Genomic DNA, 23,206 nt, shown 5'->3' with positions numbered 1-23,206 from the left:
TTACGAATTTCTCAACACTGCTGGCTTGTTAAACAATGATAACAAGCATGAGGAAGTAGTGGATTGGGAAAATCTCTACAACCTGGGATAATTTATATGTTATTTAGGAACAGATATGCTTCTCTTCCAATATGAATAGCAGAGAAAATTATTTCAGCAATCAAAAGATAACTCACTAACAACAAACCCAACAAACTTACTTCAGATCATTTGAACAGCATCACTGATACTTTAAGTGCAGATTCTTCAATGAGCTAAAAACCACTTTAAAACCATTCATCAAATAAGGCTGTAAAGTACTTTTACTAGCTCGCGTTGTTTTCCTCTACAGAAATAAATACAAAGTTTTTTTTCTCTGTTTAAAAAAAGGCATAAAACCACTTTCAAGTTGCAGTAGCATTACTAGATTATAATGCAGCTGAGGTGAAGCAAAAATTAAAAAAATAAAATTATTTTTTATAATCTTAGGTAGTAATAGACTTCTATTAAAACAAAAGTAATTATATTTTGAAGTTTGACAGCCTCTTTAGGAATATATTTTTTTCTTTGGTGAAATATAGGGTACTTACACAAACATGGCATTTTACTTTCCAACCACTCACTCACTAATAATATTAGCAATAAAATGTAGCATTTTATGATGTGTTGCAATAGGAAAGAGTTCTCTTTAATTTCTTGATAATAACATTTTATACCCATTCTATCCTACCAGGTGAAAGCTCTGGAGTCTGTGTGCATTCTGGAATCCCCTTCCATTTGCAACCAGATTCAACCTGACCTGTTTCAACCTGTCCTCCTCGAGTCCCAGCAGTTTCATTACAAATAATTTGAGATTGCAGTGATGGCTGTCCTTGTTCAAGTTCAAAATTCGTAATAAGGGAATCAACCAGAGAGTCCAATTCTTCCAGGTTCATAAAAGGCACATGCATTTTCTGCATAGGGTTGTTTGCAGAAGACAAGGCAAATAATCTGAAATAATTGTTAAAATATCCAGCAATGATAGAAATATTTTCTGCAAAGCTCCTGAGAGGGCTGGTGTTTCTGTATAACCCTATGAGAAACAGAAAAAGAAGAATCAAATTAAGCATTTTGCAGGTACCAAAAATGCCTCTCCCTTGCTTTGCAAGTCTCCTGTAGCCTGTAGGTTACTGGTGGTAACTCAGCTAATACCTTGCAACATGGAAGAGACAATTTGACAGACTTCAGTCAGGCACTGTTCCAATTCCAAATACTTCACAGCAATCTTAGTGCTCTTCTTTATTTCTCGATATACAGACTCTTCTTCTGGCAGCTGAGACTCTGTTTCTTTCTGTATTAATAAAGAGCAATTTCAAGAGATTCAAATACATCACAGTGTATTAACTACTGAACATGCCTATTATGGTTTCAGTCACATAGATCAAGCCAATGCTGAAACACAAAATCAAATCAATGTCATGTCATACATGACAACACTGAAAAGCATGCACAACTGCACATGGTTGACAGGGTTAGGAAAAGAAGAAAAAAAGCAAATGGTATGAAAATCCAGGAAATGCTTGGCTATTAAAAGATAAACCACCTATCCCGGCTTTTTAATTCTAAATACAGTAACTATGGTCATAAACTGTGGCAGCAGTCATAAAACAATTACACTAGCAAAGCTGATCTTTCAACTTAAAAAAAAAAACCAAAACAAGTAGTTAAACTGTTCATGATGAGCACAAAAAGGAAAATACAAGTACTCCCAGAAATTCTTTATCTTAAGTAAAATTAAAATAAAAGAGCTCTGAGTGGAAATTCAGTAGTAAGGAAAGTTAGCTTTCCAGTCACAGGAATGCTGCTGTGACAGGAAGTGTTATCACGCAATCGTAAATATACAGTATGCATGTGTGTGTGTATATATACATATACACACACACATACCTCTTCTTAGATAAATATATCCTTAAAATTTAAATACCAGACTAAAAGCACACATTTTGGGAAATATTTCTCTTACCTTTCTGCAGTAAGACATGTTATTTTCAAGGAATCTGGCTAATGCCACCACGTTATCCTTTATTCGATTTTGAATCTACAAAGAAACTTTTAATTACATTGTACACTTCATTCTTACATTTTCATCTTTGTACATTTTCTTCTAATGTACAAGTTTGACTTGTACATTAGAAGAAAAAGAACAAACACTAACATACTAAAAGAGAGAAATAACATACTAAAGAGAGAAATACCCAAGAGAAATAGCATTTTCTGCATCTAAACATGCAATTTTTCTAAGAAAATATTAACTACATTTGCAAGGTTTTAAACCCCTTCCTAGGGGAGGATTAAATGAACATATTTAAACATTCACTATAGAAAGGTTGTCCTGTAACTTTGTATCACTGTCCTTCTAAGTGGCAGGGGTAGCACTGGCATTTTCTTTCCATCCTTACAGTAGTTGCACCGGAGACAAGCACATACAGCAAATACTTCAGAATTAGCTGCAAGTGAACAGCATTACTTGGAAAGCAGAGTGCTCAGTTCCACTTGCTGGAAACACAAAGCATTTGGGAGTTAAGCAAAAGACATTGCAATAAAGTATTTTGGATGGTTTCACTATTATCTATAGGATTAAGAATGACAACAGTGAACACCAGAGTTGGAAGAAATTTTTGCTTTCCTTGAGAGGAACAATTTATCATCAGAAGATTTCAGTCTTTCCCAAGTATTTTCTTGGAATTCAGTCAGGCTCTCTGTCAAAAGGGCTTACCTACTAAGAAAGTGGTGTGCTTCCAAGAGGTACCCTAACTTCCCTACTGGAATTTTCAAACAGCTGCAGAAATATTTTTCACTATGGTGCTTATTCCTTATACTTTATTCTCTACTTCGTGTAACTCCCTACAGCATCATCCTAATGATTTAAAGTACAAGCACAAGAAACAAAACATGATCAAGTGCGTCCAAGATATAGTAGCAGTTTTTAATCTTCATTTCATCTCACCTCATTTTGTGGACATTGTTTCACAAGTTCTTTCTGTACTATTCTTGCTTTCTCCTGTACAGCATCAATGAGACACTCCAGTCCTGAGCCTACTCCATCATAAATGGCAAGTACAAATTCCTTTTAAAACAAAGGTTCCAAGTGCAATGATTAAAGAAACTGATGTGGTCATGAATTAAACCAGATTTTCTACAGTACACTAGAAATAATTTCATTTCGAGCAAATTATTCAGTGCAGTTCTATTCAGACACATGTCTTCCTTGGACTACAGGAGCTCAGGTCAGATTTTGTATATTCAATGTGGTACTTACATACAGATGACTAAAATATAAGTAGTGAATTTCAGTGAAACAGATAGACTTGTATTATCTCAGTGCAGGTACAGTCCTAAAAGCACTGTACACTTCTTTCTCTTCATAGGTTTAACTTACACAGATTCAAATTATGTGTTTTTTAAGGAAAAAAAAGTCAAGGGTATTAATACATGCATTTTCACCCTACATTTGAAGCATTAGATAAACTTTAAATATACTTAATTTGTTTGATGAAGTTGCTCTATGGAACAATTTACTCCTGAGTACAGTTACTGATAGTAAGCGTGACCTCAACACTAGAATTGCTGTTCATAATCAGTATTTCTAAGAAACATTTCTTCACCTGTAAACTAGAGGCAGGAATGTTGCTCTCTTCAGGAAATGAAATATCAGTTGTTGTGACTACTGCCAAGTGTCCTATGTATTTCATTGCTTGTTTTACTGTTTGGTTTACTTTGCTCCATGCTTCTGTTACCATCGAGGATATATCTGAAGAACACCCCTGGGAAACAAAGGCACATCTTTCACTGATGCTAGAAAGCACTTCTGGTCAAAGAATACACACTCTCCATACAGCAAGAGATCCTGGCACACAATACTCAGGCATTTTCAGCTTTACATTTAACTACTTCCAATGGCTTATCTGTCACAGCTAAAAAATCATGCCTTGCAACCACAGAGCAACCATACTATTATACTACATAGTTTTAGAAGAAAAAAAGATTTACAAGGCTGTAGTGTGCACAAAAATAATATTCACTGGACACTGGTTTATGAGTTCATAAATAGCAGCACTTCATAGTCTAAACTACCATTTTCTCTTACTGCATGTTTAATTTTATCATTTTATAAGTAAGAACCAATGCTTCTGTCAGGGCCTGGGCACAGGAAAATCTGCATTACTCTCCACTAGCACAGGCAACTACCAGCTTAGCCAGAAAAAAATGCAGCCTTGGCTATTTATCTTCCTTAGGTGCATTGTTTTATTCTTACACACACTGGACATTTAAGTGCTTTTAGCAAGTCTATAATAAATACTGCATTAATGCAAAGAAGCTTTCTATACACAGATTATTTTTTTAATATGCTTTACCTGCAACAGCAACTGTAAATAACCTCCCAGGTTCTTTATTTCCTGTTTCATTTCTTCATCAACTTTTCTAGATCCAGAACACTTTTGGACATTATTAAGCCAGAGTTTACTTATAACCACAATCTGGTCAAAAGCAGAGACAATTTTGATGCTGTAGGACTGAGCAGCACGATCAAGAGAGAAAACTACAAGAGAAAGAGATCTGTCAGATCCATCTCCTTTGTGAATGAACACAGGAACATTAATTCTTGTGACTGACAACCATAAATGCTTGTGCATCTGAAAGACAAGTCATTAGAAATGTTTAAACCACTATGAAAATGAGACTTACAGTTTTCCTGACATTCTTCATCTTGCTGTTCATAGGCTTTGGAAATGGCAGACGCTCCACAAAAAATTATTAACAAATTAGTTAGGAGACTATCTGCTATGCTTTTTCCTCCTTCATGATTCTGTTCCAGCAAATCTAAAGCTGAACTTATAGATTCCTTGCAAATTCCAGGAAGAAACAATTCAGAAATGCTTGAGCATATGCTGGACTTGTTCAGTGAACCTGTACAAGGTAAAAGCAAAACACACATGCATGAAACTCTTCACAGGAGTGAGCAGTCCACGTGTCTTTTTAATGACTTCTATACAGACATTCACCTACTCAAGACAGTCATCCAGAAAAAATGTGTAAAGTATTCTAAATAGTTTATAAGTTCTGCTAGTACAAAGAGAAATTCCATTGTGAAATTCTTTAACATGAATACATTTGTTTCAACAATCAAAACTAAAACTACAGAGAAACAAAAAATAAAACCCAGCCAATCTAAACTAACTGAATGCATTCAAACATTTGGAAGACTAAAGCATCCTATACTTCAGGAAAAAAACATTGTAAAACCTGGCCAAAAGCTTGGGGAAACCTCAGTAATTTAATTAATAACAACAACTCAAGCAGATTTACTCTCTACATTACTGTTTCAGGATTCAGCATCTTTCTCCAATTAACCCACATAGTTAAACAGAGTAATGTTTTAAATTTAAATAAATTTCTTAAATTAGGCTCATAAAGCACTGGTCAGGAAGTTTCTGCCCTAAGAAAGGATAATCAAAAATACAGAAACCCCTACTGTTAACAGCTTGACATTATAAATTTGAAGGTTTCATAAACAGGACATTTTTAATTTTGCTTTCCAACCCACAGTTTTCAAACAACCATCAGAAGCACCCACATTTTATGCATGTAGTAGGTTCAAATTCTCAGTATGAAATGAAAGGTATTCTGCCATTTAGAAAGTACCTGATATATAGGAAGTCTGTTTATTCTGAATAGATTGCAATTTTATCTCAGACAAACATCCAGAAATTCTCTTGTTCTTCATGAAGCTTCTACTTCTAAGAAAGGATGGTAAAAGAACATGAGAAACCTTGAAAAGAAAAGCGTTTCTCCTCATCAAGCATTTCAATGATGAGCTACAGCTTGCACGAATATGTGAGCCAGTTATAAATACTGTTGTTATAAGGCTAAAACTTCAAATGCAAGATCCCAGACCATATGCGATTTACTCCTTAAAAACAATGCTTTGATAGTGTAGAAGTGGGAAGGAAACATTAAAAACTACACATTTCACTCTGCACTGATGCTTTGGAAAGCTCTACACATAACTTTTGTTCCTTTTTTTTTGTCCATAGAGGAAATCCAAGAGAATAAATGAATACAAGAGAAGACTCACCACATGACACGGTGTATAAGAGTGGAACAAAAGTATATTTAGATAGCTACACAAATTTTTACTTTGTTTTAAGCGTAGGAGAGTAGCTACAAATTACTTTTACCTTCTTCTGGAAAGCAAGGAAATGGAGCTGTCTGAAAGGTCAGGTTCCCACTCATCAGCAGGATCATAAAACACATCAACAACAGCTTTATTTCTATCATTACTCTGAAAAAATAAAGGAAACAGGGGAGGAGAAGAGTTAAACAGAAGAAAAGAAATAAATTAGTCAACACATGGATAAATACAACATAATAATGAAAACTCAATTTAGAAATTCAAGTTCTTTTACAATATAAAACAATTGAACAACCAAAAGAATCACAAAGCAGTCCTTGCTTTACTGCTTCTCACTCTCTACACAAAATGACCTGAATAAAGTCATTACTTTCTATTGCATTCTTTTTGTTTGATGGAAAAAGGAATCTGCATGTTTTTAGTTCTTCAGTTGTTACTGACCTCATAGAGTTCTTTCATTGTTGCTAGTTTACATTCAAATTTCTCTAGGCTCCAAAAAGTTGTTATTCCCAGTTTGATGTTGCGAACCTGCACCTGAATAGAAGACACTGTTCCTGTTTTATCATCAATTTTGTCATGCCTAAGAATTGGAGAAAGTTAAAAAAAAAGACAACAACAGAAATCAAGACAAAAAAACCACATTAATATTGGAAAAATAAACAAGATACTTGTAGGTAGGGTTATACAGACTAAAAACGTGACCCGTGCACAAAAATTTCTTCAGACATCATGCATCTCAGTTACTGTGCTTTAGGACCACTTTAATAAATGAACCAAAGAAAGATGGACGTGGGCATCAGAAGATTCACCTCAAAGCACACTAAATTCAAAATTATCTGTCTATAGCATACATTTAAAGTTTTGATCTAAAATTCAAATTAGAAAGTCCCATTTCAAAATACCAAGGCTCAGCTACACACTTAACTAACAATAGCTTGGAAAATAAATTTATCATGTTCAATTGCACAAGATTGTTAAAAGAAACATCAACAGTTCACTGCACATCCTGAATCCACCCCCAAATATATACATAAATATTATATAACTATTACATACACACACAATAATTAAGTAACTCAGATACCGACCTGCAGAAAACAGTGTTTTTCCCTAATGCATTGCTAATGGCATTAGCCTCTTTAATCATCACAGACAGCTTCAGAGACTTCCAGTTCAGTGGAACTAATAAAGAATATAGAACACACTGATTTAGTGAACCAAATGATGTGATGCAACAACTTTAGGGTTAAAAAATAAAGGGTAGAAAAGAAACCACAACCTAAAAGCAAAAAAGTAATTTAGCCAACAACAGTTCCAGGAATTCCCAACATATTGGGAAAAGATTATCTTTTCAGGCAAGATAACCCTTTTAAATGGTTGGGTAAAGGGTATTTCAGAAACAGAGGCATAAGACTAGACACTATATTATTATTATTATTAATCCAAAATAAGAAACTGAAGAAAATTAATTCTGTTACTCCAGTTTCCCCAATTATTTCAGTTAATGCCTGGCCAGTGGAGACAGACAGGGAAGTATTTTTAAGTAACAGGAATAAATACAGACTACAGGTATGTCCACCTAGCCACCCTGAGTGTGATTAAACAGAGCTTTTAACACAGTCCAATACATACAGCTGATGAATAGAAAGGATTGTAACAACCAGAAGGCTCTTCTTGTGCTCCTGAGATTACTAGAGAAGTATTAGTGGAACAGAAAAATTTCCTGTATCAATACCCATCACCCATGCCCACTGAGAAAAAGAGAAGCCAGCATTGCCTTTGTAACATCATGCATATACATACTCATCGCTGGTTTATTCCCACTTCCAGCATTCTTCTGAAGGGCTTGTATTTCCTCAGCAATCTTCTGCTTCTCAGCTTCCAGAGCTTCCACTATCTTTGCATGACGAATAGTATGGTCTTCTAGAGCCTGGAGGAAAATGGGCAGAGGTAAAAAAATAAATTAAAAAAAATCTAAAACTCAATGCTGTTTGTTGAAGCTAAATTTTTTGTTCCTGGCATTTTAAAGACTCACAAAATTAATTTTGTAACGGACATCTGCTAAGCTAATATAAAATAATTAATTTTCAAAATGACAGTTCTCTGGGTTTGCTTACACATTGCAATGCTCAAAAAAAACCCCAAAAAACTGGAATTAAAAAGGAACAGCTTTTTAAAAAAGTTCTATTTGTTGCAGCAGTCAGATATATATGAACACCAGCCAAGACTCAGTCATTACTTACATTAATGTCTGGATTAATAACTTTTGCCAAAGGCAACAGTTGCTAAATTTTGGTACAGGAACAAAACCATCCACATTATTTAAGAAATAAGGTCAGCATTAGTTAATCCCCAACATTAATACATTAACATACTCAGGTTGCAAACAAAACATCAGTTCTTCTGCATAAAATCACATAGAAGTACTTTAAATAATTTTCTTTACAATAATTGATTTTCAAAAAACAAATTAAAAAAGCCCCCCAACCAAACCAGAGTTTATTGCCTTAAAAGTTTTTTTTTCAATTACCTGCTTGGTAGCTAAGGTCTCCATTTCTAAACGCTTTTTATTGAAGTGGAGTTCTAGCTCAAGGCTTTTCTTTGCCTTCTCCAGCTCCTGTATTTTTGTTGTGGCTTTTTGGTTATTCAGTTCTTGGATTTGCTTCTTACGAGATTCTTCTCTCTAATATCAAAAAGGAAAAGTGAGAGGAGGAATAGTCCTTCTACAGCATTTCTGACCCATCCTTCAGGCACATATTCCATACATTTAAAACTTCTAAAACAATTAAAAATTTCTTCTATTACTAAGGCTGACTTTTGTTTTAAGAATGAGGCTTTGCATTCTCTAACATGCTGCTATAATATGCAAGAGAAAAAGAAAACCAAAACCACATAAACCAAGGCCAATCAAGCTCTGAGTAAACAGATACCACACACTACAGTTTCTGGTCTACTTTATTGATACATTTGATGTAATGGTGCAATGACAACTTACCACCTCTGCTTCCAGGGATTTTATTTTGCTCTCATATGCTTCTTTTTGTGAGGTCAGTTCTTGTTGAACCATCTCTTTTGCTATTTGGACACTTTGCATCATTTCTTCCTTGGCTTTGAGTCGTGCCTCTTCAATTTCTGATTCAAGCCTACAAGTGTTGTACATTTAGATTGCTGCTGTTTGTCTCTTATAAGATGTATACAGATTATAATCTTTTTTTCTCTCATGAGGGTTTAATTTTTTTTTTTTAGCAAAAACACATATTTTATATGGTTTTGATTTCACAGACAAAATGTAGACAGTTCCAATATAAATATGAAAAACATTTCAGAATTTCAAATCCACTCGATTTCCATTTTTATTACATCATTTTCACAAATTTAAAGACTGCAGTGGAAACTCACTAAATCACATTAAGACACAAAATTAAATTTTAAATCAATGAGTCTTGTGGTTTAATAACACCTCATAATAAAGTAAGTACAAATAACATTTCACTGTCTCTCAAATTCCCCATCACAGCAGACCTAAGGTTATTACTTTGGGTTCTTCTCATTTTCCTATCAGACTTTAAATCTCTTTAAAACATCAAAAGTAATTTTCAGATTCATCATACACTTGGAGAGAAACATAATTAAAGAGATACACTACTCTGAGGACCCCTGGAGCTCTGTGTTTCTCTAATAGTGGTCTACATTGTTAGTGTTTGGATTAGCTTGTGGTGATTGAACCTTAGAGGTGTACATCATTTCAGCCAGGTCTGTGGCTTCCATTATAAATGGAGTTGCTATTTTCCAACTTTCCCCCTTGTGAAATAATTAATAATCTTCAGTTACTTCTAAAACTAATTGCATGGTTGAATTAACAACTGAGCTCATTTTCAGAACGAGAAGAATCAATACTTACTGTGTTCGTTGTGCAATAAGTAGCTCATTCCTTGCAAATTCAAAATCTTTTGGACCATCATGCAAAGACAAAGTCCCACAAGAAGGTGTTTTAACTTTCTGAACCTCTGCTGGATGATTAAACCTGAAATAATGGTCTCCCCCAAGAATCACTCGATCACCCTATTGGGAGAAAAAAATTTCTGCTGAAACTTTAAGATTTATAAGCAAATTTTCAGTTCTTAAAACATGTAGGTGAAGCTAGAAATCAAAGAGGAAAGACAAATATTTATGGTTACAGAGCATTCTCAGAAACCCTGCAGTCTGAAGCTGAGATATTAGCAAAGCAAAGAAACCCACACATGCACAAATTACTATTACCAGATCAATTACTTACATGATGCAGAATTGTTGGGTCCAAAATACATTTCCCATTTACGTATGTCTTGGCTTCTCTAAGTGGAATAATACTTACTTTGCCAACAGTATTTTTAATAACACTGAAAACAAGAAACAGTATTAGTAGCTCATGATAATTGCAAGTGATGCTTTTTAACAGACTAAAATTCAAGCTTTAGATGCTATTGTTTTCCTAGGTGTGTATTGTCTTCATACTATTTAGGTACAACACACATAATGAATGACAGGCTATATTTTGGTAGAGAACCTATATTTATATCTAGGAATCCACTGCTAGAAAATTACTGCAACGCCCTACCATCTGAGATTTTATTTGATAATGTGACTTTCATGTTTTTAGTAACTGATTAGTTACATTTCCTACAAGCATTTGTTCAGGGATCAGTTGCAGGGACTGCACTTGGAACAATATTTCTGCAGTACACCCAAGCTGCTGTTTATATTTATTAAATTAAGAACTGTCAAGGCTTTTCACTTTTCCACTGAACTTAATGTAACATTTATCTATCACACAGCATCATTTGATCAGGTCTTATTCATGTAGAAATGTTGCAGAAGAAACCTTTGCCACATGAATGTAATGAACAAAGAAACTAAACTACCTCAGCTAACAGATTGCTAGAAGGAACAGAAGGTAGTTGGCTTAATTATTGAGCAGTACAAAAAATATCCCTACACAGTCTTGTCTTGGCTAGAAGACTATATTTTGTTACTGCCAGAAAAAAGAGTGACTCCAAAAGAAAGGGAAGGGTAAGAAGAAACTTAAAATATAAAAACAACACTACAAACCAATGGTCATCAGCAATCAGCACTCCAGAAAGCTGAATATCATGTTTTGAATTTGGTGTACACCTTCCAACTGTAGTTTCTCCTTCTTTGATCATATACAACAGCACCTCAGAAAGCTGAGGATCTTCATTGAGATTGACAAGGTTTGGTAAATGATTGTCCATTTTGAATGCAATTCCAGCTTTCTAGAGAAAAAAGAGCTCTGCATTAAAAAACAATTTACTTTACACACTTAAATATCTACATTAAATTTTTCAAAGAAGTCACAGCAATCTGTTGCAAGGTGAGTATTAAGGAAAGAAAATTTTACAGCTATTCTCATTCTTCTGCAAGGTCTGCCGAGGTTATATTTTCTTTATTATGTCCTATAGGAAAAAAATGTACCTGCAATTCTTTTATATCTTCCAATTTCCTTTTTTCTGCTTGTTCAAGTTTTTCTTTCCAGGCCCTTAATATATGGAGAAAATAACATAACATATTATGAGAAAATTACAGCATATAAATTTTACCATTTCCATTTTAAATTAAGACATTAATGAGTGCCTGACCTTTGCATTTCTGCCATGTTTCTCTCCTGCTGGTGCAATTCCACCCTCAGAGATGTTATTTCCTGCAAATAACGCCTGTACTTTTCACGATCAGTGTTCAGGGCACTTTTCTGAGCTGCCCTCAGTTTTTCAATTTCAGCTTTTAATTCTACATGAGACAAACCAGACACACAGTACACATAAAAAATGAAGGCAAAATACACTTCAGTACAACAGTACAAAATCAATCCTGTTATTTATTTAAAAACAAAACATCTTTCTATATTTCCAATTCTCAAGTGTAGCCTAACATATCACTTGCATTTTGGAAAATAAAAAAGCTCACAAGGAACAATAATATTAAAAGGAAGGCATCCCAACCTGTATTAGTCTAGCTGACAAGAGGTCAGTCAACACAACAGAATATTAGTAGTAACAACTCTTATAAGAAATAAGCTAAACACACATGCAAATGACAGCCCTGAAAGACTGCTGAAAGGTCAAGCTCACCTCTGATTAGTTTGACATTCACATCTTCATTTACTTTAGCAATATTGATAATTGAACAAGCCTGTTTGGCATAGCGAAGGGTGCTGAGCGTCTCCTCCGTGCTGCTGGCAGCTGGGCTCACTGTGGCTATCATGGTCGTTTGGGAATTGCCACCAAGACTTTCCTTTAGCAGCCTTCATTGGACATGAGAATACCAGTCAATCCCTGACCCTCAAACTGACAGGAAAATTCAAAATTTCCCAATTGGAACAGATTAAATACAATATACCCAGGGTTTTGCTACTTATTTAAGAGGGACAGTTAGCTGCTCAAAACACAAACCAAGCTCCTGTTTGGTCTTTATCTGATGCAACAGGCAAATTTCTTCCCTCAGGACATTTGAGAGAGAGGGAGAGGAAGGATGGGAAGAGGTGCCTCATGAATAGATGAGAAAACCACAACCTCAGAAAGCCTCAATCGCTATATAATGTACATACCAAGTAAGGACAGATTCCCGGTAAGGAATGAACGTTTTCTTTCCATTTTGAGACTGTTTAGACAGTGCAGAAATAACCCTTCCAAGGGTCAACAGTGATTTATTGATACTCACACCTTCCTACACAAAGCAAAAATAAAAATATTTATAATACAGTTGCAGTTTCTTGTGTGATGTTATCAACTGTACTGTTGATTAATTAAGTTTTTTCAATGTATGCTACAGCTGTACCACATTAAATGTCCCCAGTCATTAACAAAACAATAAGATGGAAAGGCATATTCATTTTGAAAGAAAAAAACCCTACCTTTAAAATAAGAAGTGTTAAGAACCATCAAACTTACAAAGGCAGCTTGAAATTAAGTCTCTTATTAGAAAAATCTAAAAAGGGGCAAGCCTCATCTCCATGTGACATTTGATTCATGATTTCCAAAGCCACATGAACAGTTTCCCCTCCCTCCTTCTGCAGGATCATGGGGGGAGGTGTTCTAAGCAAGATCTGCCATTGCAGAGTGCAAACAGCTTCTTCAGGCCACCCACTCTCACTGGCAAAATGCGATGTCAGGATCATGGGGGGAGGTGTTCTAAGCAAGATCTGCCACATTGCACAGTGCAAACAGCTTCTTCAGACCACCCACTCTCACTGGCAAAATGTGATGCAATACTGGTAAGCATAAGGGCTATATACATCCTTTTATAGCTACAGTTCCTGCCCAAAAGTCCTGTTAGGTGAGCATGCTTTGGAGTTTAAGGGTGTTCTTAGGAGTCAAGCCTTTTCCACAGATTTCCACTCTTGATTTACCTTCAGCCTTTCTCCAGTGGTCTGAGCCTTTGTACAGCATTCACTGCCAGCTAGATCAATTAGATTTATGTGACTGGTGAGCCTACGATCACACTGTTCTTCATTCACAAATTCTACCTGGAAAGAAAGGGAGATGCTAGCATTCAAACCAAAATAAAAAGCCTGAGGATAAGCAGAAATTGGACAAGCTGTTCACATTAAATACATGAGAATTTCATGCTGCCATTTAATTTTTGACAGTATACTCTTGTGTATATCCCTTGAAGGAGACTAAGCTCAGATTTATAACCATAGTATCAGTTAGTTGTGGCTGAATAACTGCACAAGCATAAACTCCAAACCCAATAGATTACTAAACTAGGGGTTTGGGTCTGAAGTTTGATGACAATCCAATTGCAGTTATCCAATAAACATGCAAATCAGTAAGCTGTTACTGACTTAGACCACTGAAGATCAGTTAAGGAGTCAGTGGAAAAACTCAGGACCAGCAATGAAAGAGAAAAATCAATAAACTAGTGGTGAGAATGGCAAGGGGAAGAAGAAAGGAGAAAATCCAGGAAACTGGGACAAAAAATTAAACCAATCAAGAACAAAAAGCCCAAAACCAACAAGTCATTTGTCAATGGAGAAAACTGACAGTCTGTAGACTCCTGAGGAGCTCTACCTATTCCATTTCTGTCTTCAGGCTCACGTCACTAAGTCAGGTTTTGTCTTTTAAGCATCTGTAAATCAGATGAGGAGTTGTAGTCCCTATATCCTGGAGACACTTGGGGAAGAGGCATCCTGAAGCAAGAAAACATTTATTCAGTGAAGTGTGTTGAAACTGAGCAGAAATTGCATCTCCTACCATTGCCCCAGTTTGTTGCCTGCAGGAACTCAGCACAGCCACACACCTCACAGAGCCTAACCTTCTTAGAAGATAAGATGTGTTGGCAGCAGTGTGAAATTCAATCTAGCCTCAATTAGGATTCCTGTTACATCTCAAAACTCACACTGAGAAACTTGGAACTACTCCTAGACCTGTCAGCCTAGACATATTTATACTGCTGCTATAAATATATTTAGCACAAAGACATCAGAATCTACTCAAAGCATGTAGAATAAAGCAAGTTTTGCAGTGGAGAAAGCCATGTTAAAACACCCTGTGCTTTACTCAAAGATCTTCAAGTATATCCTCACAATTTTGTGGTCAGCACACAAAATAACTTTTTACTACCAGATTTGAACAGATACAAAAAAAAAACCCCAGCAATACCTTGGTTTGTGTCATGACAAGGGTGAAGACAGAATGAGATCTAGAGCTCTTGTCATTCATTACTGTAGCAGCTGTTGCTCTCTGCTTATTTCCTAGTTCAAGCCAACTCTGTAAAAGACAAAAGTCAGGACATGAAACCAAACCCTGGTTTGGATGGTTAACTGAAGATTTAAATGTTTGCATATACAGTTAAGACAAATTATGACTAAAAGAGAGGACTTAAAAGTTAAACTTTAGAAATAACAATGTGAACAGTGACACTTGACTGTACAAATCAAGTCAGCTCCATTATACAGGACTAGTCTACATCACCTTTTCATAAAATCAGCTGAAATATCATAGACTACTGGACAGTCTGTTAAACATTTTCTTCCTATCCATGGAATTTATTTTTCAGCAGTAAGAAGAAAAGGAGAAGGCAAAAATACTTGTATTCCCTTTTAGTAACAAAAAAACTCTTACCTTAATATCAGAGTAAGAACGAACAACGTTCCTAGAGTGGGGGGGAAAAATTAGAAAGTTTGGGTTCAGTTTTCTTTCTATAAATTTCCCTGCTGCCTGAGTTCTGAAACATTTTCCCAGTTACAAACACAATACAAATACATAATGAAAGCTGCAGGTGTCTTGAGACTTCTACACTTTTAGATTTCACTAAGGCAATTAAGAAAATATATCAAGCTAGTCATGGGTATGCATTTTTCTAAAACTACTTAACACTGGGATCTTGCTTAATTTACTGGTGAGTACACAAGCTTTCATAGAGCCTCAAGATAGCCTTTTTCAGGATTACACCGTATATCTGTTAAAATAATTACAGACAACAAGCAGTTAACAAATAAGACTTACACTGTCAGGCCTTCCACATATGGTCCTAACACTGGATGTTCTCTTACACGAAGCTGATGAGAATAATTTCAAAATAGAAATTATTAGGAGTGCATTAGTTAGACCTAGTACTCAGGAATACCATAAAAAAAATTCTACAACATAAATCTATTCTGTTTCTAAGTAGCTTACCCCAAAATCACTGACAAATCTCAGAGTGAAAGCACTCCTGCTTTAGACAAGACAGTAGAGTCTTAATTTCTTTATAAGAATTTCACCTGAGATAAGGTTGAAGGACTTCAACAGCAAGTTGGATGTTACATATGAACTTTTGCATACCATCTGTTGCATCTATCATAAATGAATATTTCATTTACACACAAGTGGTCAGGATGGTGCTCAATGTCAAAGCACAGAAAGTACTATTTTTTGATAAATCAGACATAGTAAATTCCTTCCTTACATACACTACTTAAGACAAATTTCTTTAATTTACAGTTTTACATATTCTAATGCACAACCACTAAACACTAGCTAAACTGGTTTAACTAGTGATACTTAACTAGTTAATCAGTCCAATCTTGTTTCTTTCCCCCTCCTCCAGCTCCTTAAGAGACAACCAGGTAACCATAAAAAAAAAAAGAAAACTCCATCTGAATTACAAGACTATAACTCAAGTTATATTGTACAGAAGATTCTTATTGTAAGCTGGAGATTTAGATATATCCTTGGAGACTTTTTATAAAGGCTCATAAGATCATCTTTATTTTGCAGATAAGGGGAGATTTTAACTTTTTTGGATTCTACTAAATAATTTTGTTTCTATTTCATTGCTCAGTGTTTGTCCAGTGACAAGCATTTTGCTTTAAGTCATGTGGTGATGTTTTGATATTTTTGTTTTTACTTGAATCCCATTGTTCACAACTAATGTACTTAGATTAAAAACAATGATCACTTGTCATTAGTGCATTTTTGTTTCAGAATAAATGCCACTCCTTAAAGGTTATGCAGATACTTGATTCTGTGAGCAACTTACTTGTTGTTTCTTCTGTCCATTTTCACCTTTAAAGACAAGCAAATCATGAATTTTCTCATTGTATACTTCAAAGAAGCTCATTTCAAGATGATACAAAACCTAATAAAATTAATAATAGTTATTAATATAGTCCATAAAACATATTAATCATCCTTTGTTTCAAAAATTAACTTAGACTAGCAGATCCTGATTTTCAATGTTACAAACATTTGTGATGAAGGGACTTTCCAAGAGAAATGATATCATGAAACAGTTTGGGTTGAAAGGGACTCTTAAAAGTTATCTACTGTAATGCCTCTGCTAAGATGAAAAATACAATTCATTAGAATTCCATCCACATATTCCCAGATGGAAGCTATAAAGCACTAAAAAAAGTATATATAGCCACTTCAGAAGTTTCAGCGTTGGGTTTTTGGTACATGAAAATATTGTTTTGTTTGCACCTGCACTCATCTCTTTCCCTTAGGGACTGTGCCTCTACAGCATGGTATTTGCCACAGGGAAGGCATGAATTGATGATGTCAACGTCCTGACATGGAACAGAATGACCTAATGGAATGGTAAACCTTGATTCTACCTACAGCAATTAAAAAAACTAAGAACACCACAAAAATACTGTCGTGAGAACACATCTCTCCTCTGAAGGTATCTGGGTCCTTTTTAATATTTTTAAAAAGAATGGCATTTTCTTTGAGAGACAAGGAGGATTGCAGTAAAGCCCCTAAAGCACTGGAATCAGAAAGACAAGACTCAAGACAATTCATTACAACAGAATCACTTACAATGCAAAAAGCAAAGGAACAAAAAAAAGCTCTGCATTTTTTAGAAGTTATACTCTATAGCCAAACTCAGCAGTAAATAACTTTCTCTAAATTCTTCAGTGTCTATCAAATCTGCTGGAGAATTAGAATATTAGATGTTCACAGGTATTAGGATTCAAAGTCTAGAATTCAAATATAAAGCAGTAAAGAAATTTGGAACAGTAAAAAATGGAAAAGTTTGCCTGAATAAGATTAACTGAATGTTAAGGTCTACTGAACTGCAAGTCAGTCATTACAGACACAAACAACCACACAGAGAAAAAAACACAAAGTGAGGGTAGTTATTTTTTGTTTCAGCTAGAGTACTGAGCTGGAGTACTAGAAGTGGAATATTATTACAGCCTATGTTGCTTTGATACGTGATGTTTAACAATAAATTCATATTTTTGAGCTCTATTTTACTGCCTTCACTGAAAGTATGGAGCCCACTGGGATTTTGTTTTGCCTTTCCTTACATATATCTTAAATTGTAAAACATGCAATATAGAGAAAAGAATCCTTGTCTAGTGATGCAACAAAAATATCATGCCCATATTTCTTCCTCACATTACTGCCATTAAGGAAGCAAAACAATGTTGATTTTGACTGTTTAGGGAACCCCATGAATAAGATTTGAGTCAGCAAAATAATATGAACACTAGTAAAGGGGTCAGCACTAAAGTATCACTTTCCCCATAGTCCAATGGCATAAGCATATCACCTGGTCCTTGTCCATTTCTGCTATTTGAATGAAAAGATCTTCACAAAGTCTTGGAATTATTCCTTGGTCTTCATCAAATCCCATCATCCTGCAGTCACAAAAATCCTGCTGTTTTAGTTTTGTAACTCTCCATAGACAGCTTTAATGTTAACTGTACTGCTCTACAGTTGCCATGCCACACACTTCTAAGTTATACAACAAGGAGCAACAGAAATGAACCTGATCTAAATTGGTGCTTGTCTAAGTCTGGAGTTGGACAAGGTGATACCCAGAGGTATTTTCTATTTCATCCATTGAGAAATAAGTTGAAAACCCAAGTAAAACAAATACTCTACAGTAACTGAAGAGTCTAAAGCTAGAGATGTTCAGTATCTTACCATGCCTGCATTTTATATTCTCTGCACACTTCCAGTGCAATTGAAGCCTGTCTGGTGCAGGTTTTTCCTGTTGAGTTCTGCCACAGCAGCACACCGGTGCACTGGACTAATCCCCCTGCGGTCTAGAGACACACAGTGCTGCACAGCACAAATTGTTGTGTAAACTTGACCAGAGGGCCCTGATACTAATTTCAGCCTTGTTCAAAACACAAAGGGGTGATGTTAAGTTATTGTTTAAGTGAAAGTGAAAGAAAAAAATCCAAACACAAACGCAACAAACCTACAAATAGGATAACAGTTGCAATCCTGAGTTTATTTTAGGCCAAGGTAAAAACAACAGTGTAAGTAAAAACTGAGTTAATCCACTTAAAATGGAAGTTCACCCACTTGAGAGGGAACTTACATCTGTGTCAAGTTCTGTATTTACTGTAAATCAAACAGAAACATTCTGGTCCTCAACTGCCTTTATTCAAAGTCTATAGCACCTGATAGGTATTATAAAACTCAAACTAATTTTAATAGATGCATGTTTGGAAACCAAACAGCTCACTAGGCATTCTATTTCAAAATAGAAATAAGGTATACACAATTGGCTATAAACACTAAAAATGTTACTTATCTGGGATTATTTTGTGCAAAGATTTGATTTCAAATAAGCAGTGCCACAAACATCTGGATTTATTTAAAGTTCTGAAGGACCATAATTAAAATGATCTCTTAAATGTCTTCTCCAAAAAAACATGCTATACTTTACTATGCCACTTCATGCACAAAATAACAAACACTGGTGAAAAACACCACTGGGAGAATCTGACAAGCTCTTTGCATTAACAAAGGTTTTCCTTCACTAAAATCTCAGAGAAATTTTTATTTTCTCCATTAAAAGTAGAAAGAAGTCAGGTGCACATGCATAAAAATATTCTAAAGTTAACTTTTGCTTAATTGCTATAAATACTGATTTAATTATTTTTAAAATATACAATAACCTTTTGACACAATTCATTCACTCTGAAACCTATTCCATTCAATCTCTTTCATGACTTAACTCTGCATAACAATTGGCAGAATTTTAACAATTATTATTGGCAACTTACGTGTACGATTTTCCAGAGCCAGTCTGCCCATAAGCAAAAAGACAAGCATTGTATCCCTCAAAAGCCCTTTCAAGGAGTGGCAGTGCCAAAGTTTTATAAATCGTTGCTTGGCTTGCAAAATTAGGATGACTCTTGTCAAAAGACCAGAAGGAGAAGTCATAACTGAAACTGTAAACTTGGTTTGTGGATGGGTTTTGTACAATTGTCTCTGAACCACTCATGGAGACCACAGGGAATGAGTTTTCAGTTTTCTCTCTGAATGGAAAAGGTAGGAAAATAAAAAAAAAATAAGCTGCATGCTTTAAGTTAGTAATTTCACTGTCTAATGGAAAATTTAAAAATCAGTGATCATTGCTAAAAATACCTGTTAGATAAACATACAGAGTATTAAGGTTCAAAACACTTTTGTTAATGAATATGCAAAAAACAGACCCAAACACCTATAAAATCAAGTCAATTTCTTAATAAAATCATCTTGCTGTTGCATGAAGTATCAGCTAATTTCCAAGTATGTGCTATATCCTTATTGGATCAATGATGAAGTAACAAGAACAACGTAGACCTCAACACACACCGTTAGCACCAGAAGTAAGTCCAGGACACAAACCTGTTACGGAGAGGCCGCACGCGCACAGCTACAATCACTTTGCTGCTCTTCACTTTGAAAGCATCTTCCTCAGTACTGCTGCTCTCAGCTAAAGTTTCTGTGTTCACTTTTGTTTCTGAACCTGTGCTCACAGGAAGAGAGCTGGAGACACTGGGGAGCTTCTTGGCTAAAATTTGTACAGGAGGTGTTTGTTCATTTGAGGCCAGCTTGAGAGATGGTTGGTCTTGAGAAGTGCTGTTCTTTGGTGTAAGTGCAAATCTTTCTGTTAAAACTTTTGCTGGTGTCCTTGGCCTTTCCAGGCTGCTGTGTTTTATCATCAAGTGCTGTACCTTTTGCTTTCCAGCTAGCTTATTTATATTGCTTTTTTCATTCAGTTGTTCTCCTGGCAGCCTATTAGCACATTTTGAGGTAACGAACCGTTCTGATTTAGGACCTTCAGTTTGAAACTTTATGTCAGCAGTGCTTGTCTTATCTTTTAAACAGGTGTTGACAGCATTTTCACAGACACCACCAACTAAACCTAAGGAACCCTTGCTGTTCATGTTGTGCTGCGACTTGGTACTTGACTGACTCTCAGTTAACTTCAGGTTTAGTTTAACACCATCTGTACCCTTAATATTCTGTGGAAGTGCAATCTTTTCATTTCCTTGTGCATCCAAGTCATCATTTCCTTTTCTAGGCACAATATTCTGATTAATTTTACTCCTCTCTGTGGAGCCAGTCCTCACACGCCTCTGCAGAGTAAGTCTTTTCTCTGTTTGGAGCTCTTCTGTACTCTGTGCTGTGGCACTACCGGACGCTGATTTTTTGCTTGCTCCAGCTCTCCTCTGGAGTGTTAATCTGCCTTCCAGTTTAAAAGACGTTGATACATCGCTCACTTTCGCACAAGCTGAAATCACATAAGTCCTATTTGCTTCTGCACTCTTACTCTGAGGACATGAAGGCAGAGCATCCTTTTCTCCCAAGGCCTGTGGCCTCAGCTGCTGCCCAGGTGCTTTGCTGCTGGCCAGGCTATTGTGTGAGGAAGCCTTCTGCAAAGCGGCTGTGCATGGTGGCCCAGCAGGGCTCCTGGCAGGAACTGTGTAAATAGGCATCTTGTCTTCCAGCTAATTAAAACCCAAATGTTGAAAAGTAAAGCACCTTTCCTAAAGGATTATTTCTAGTTGCTGTTTTGTGAGGAATCTGGGGAGACAAAGCAAATAATTTTTTATGATGTTGATGTGCAGTGTGAGTTATGTTTTACTGCATGGGGAGCTCCTCACATATACTGCAGTACATGTTCTCAAACATTAAGAACAACTAGTATCCTGTTTCACCTCTGGTATTTAAAAAAAATAGTTCTCTTATATCTGAATGACTGCTTCCAAAAAAAGGCTATTTGACTTCATTTCTTGAATTCTATGATTTGTTTCAGAAAGTAAACCAAGCATCACAAAGAAGAACCAGTTGGTAAAAAGAACAATCTAACTACTTAGCAACAAACATGACCATGGATATTTGTTCCAAATGATCTACCATGATTTCCAAACTGAAGACATTCCAGATCATGTCTCCATTCATTCACATCTATTTACACTCTCTGTGTTTCACAGCTAACAGACTCCAACAGAACAACAAAGTTAACCTTGAACAGAAGTCTGTGAACAGGGAAGGAAGATTTTTTTTTCCCCAGGATTTTGATATGCAATATATACCCCAGTATCAGAACGGGACAGTTAATAAAGATGACCATTAGTAGTAACTCTGGATGTTATTTTAGTTCACACTGGTACATAGACACATAGCAAAACAAAAGACACTTGGCCTAGGGGACAAAAGAAAACCATAAAGTATACTCCCTGTCCTTTCTACATGTAAATATTCTGAAAGCTCTATATATATAATCTGTATAGAAAAGCACATTTTCCCTGCTGCATCTGCATCATATTTATTGGGTTGTATTTCATGTAAATATTCTGAAAGCTCTATATATATAATCTGTATAGAAAAGGACATCTGCATCATAGTTATTGTGTTGTATTGGGTTTGATATCAACACTCACTGCAGACTTGTCAACTGCAATTAATTCATGATTACAAGTCAACAAGAAGTCACCTGCCTTTGATTCTTTAAAAGCTGCAATATCATTAACAACAGCAGTACATGGTTAGGGGAAAAAAGTAAAGCAAGATGAGAGCAAGTGATGTAGAAGAAATCATTTAGCTACTGCTCCAACAGAAGTTTCCTTTAATGTTACACTTTTAAGCAGCAGCTTTCAGAGTACTCTCAGACTTTGTGCAATTACATCCACTTACACATGTCATGACTGTACAGTTTCCATAGCTCACAATTTGCGAGGAAAATATCAACACTTCAGAGCAGTGTATTTATTGCTCAGTCCAGTTTCAGACAGGAAATTATGTTACATGACTAAGTAAGTAAAATACAGACTTTGTGGTTCCCTCTAGTAGTCAGTAAACAGAGAAACACGGATGTAAACTATGAATGGTGTGCTGTCTGGAAAGTCCATCCTTTCCATGCAGCTTTAACATAATTCTTGTAAGCTCTCCCCTCCTCTCGCCACAGCTGTGCTGTATGAATAATCACAAAGTCTTTCTGGTGAAAAGAGAAACTCCTCATTAAAGGCTCCTTCGTTCTACAATAAGGAATGAGGCTCAGTTCCAGAGACCTGAACTCAGGAAGAGAAATACGCTCATTCCTCGTTCTTATAGAATTACAACCACTAACTAGATGCGAAACGGAAGCGCCCAAAGCTGGAGCAACCGGCAGCTCTGTTATCCCTCAGCAAAGCCCCCTCCCTCCCTGGCCGAGCCGCGGCAGACCCCGCACGGCCACGGGCCCGCCCTCAGGGAGAGGGCGAGGAGGCGGCAGCGGCAGCACCTCCACACGCGCCGCCGCCCCCCACGACCCACAGCCCCCCTCGGGGAAAACCCCGCC

At 36.1% G+C, this 23,206-nt stretch overlaps 1 protein-coding gene across 1 annotated transcript; it reads right to left on the bottom strand.

The window, feature by feature from the left end:
* Positions 1-689: 689 nt before the first annotated feature.
* On the bottom strand, positions 690-21,362 carry KIF14 (kinesin family member 14). The gene is made up of 29 exons (XM_041420754.1): positions 20,269-21,362; positions 19,662-19,916; positions 18,191-18,278; positions 16,670-16,768; positions 15,655-15,707; positions 15,271-15,301; positions 14,809-14,916; positions 13,554-13,670; positions 12,753-12,871; positions 12,277-12,449; positions 11,788-11,935; positions 11,624-11,687; positions 11,240-11,424; positions 10,428-10,530; positions 10,053-10,213; positions 9,147-9,294; positions 8,682-8,834; positions 7,955-8,081; positions 7,240-7,333; positions 6,593-6,731; positions 6,198-6,301; positions 5,662-5,756; positions 4,705-4,926; positions 4,374-4,558; positions 3,624-3,782; positions 2,966-3,085; positions 1,982-2,056; positions 1,171-1,309; positions 690-1,051 (listed from the first exon to the last, which is right to left on the bottom strand). The coding sequence occupies exons 1-29, from the start codon at positions 21,360-21,362 to the stop codon at positions 690-692; spliced, it is 4,920 nt and encodes a 1,639-aa protein (XP_041276688.1).
* Between the last annotated feature and the right edge of the window lie 1,844 nt (positions 21,363-23,206).

Source organism: Onychostruthus taczanowskii, unplaced genomic scaffold (assembly GCF_017590055.1).
Source record: "Onychostruthus taczanowskii isolate IOZ18803 unplaced genomic scaffold, ASM1759005v1 scaffold65, whole genome shotgun sequence".
Taxonomy (NCBI): Eukaryota; Metazoa; Chordata; class Aves; order Passeriformes; family Passeridae; genus Onychostruthus; species Onychostruthus taczanowskii.
The sequence above is the reverse complement of the archived record's forward strand: the minus strand, read 5'-3'. Positions and strand labels throughout refer to the sequence as shown.

What these genes read in the sequence shown, in the direction of transcription:
- KIF14 (XM_041420754.1), bottom strand. Translation starts at nt 21,362, where the DNA reads ATGCCTATTTACACAGTTCCTGCCAGGAGCCCTGCTGGGCCACCATGC. An exon ending in AGACCTTAGCTACCAAGCAG is followed by an intron (nt 8,082 to 8,681) that starts GTAATTGAAAAA and finishes ATTTTCCTCCAG; the next exon opens with GCTCTAGAAGACCATACTAT. An exon ending in AAAAACACTGTTTTCTGCAG is followed by an intron (nt 6,732 to 7,239) that starts GTCGGTATCTGA and finishes TCCAATTCTTAG; the next exon opens with GCATGACAAAATTGATGATA.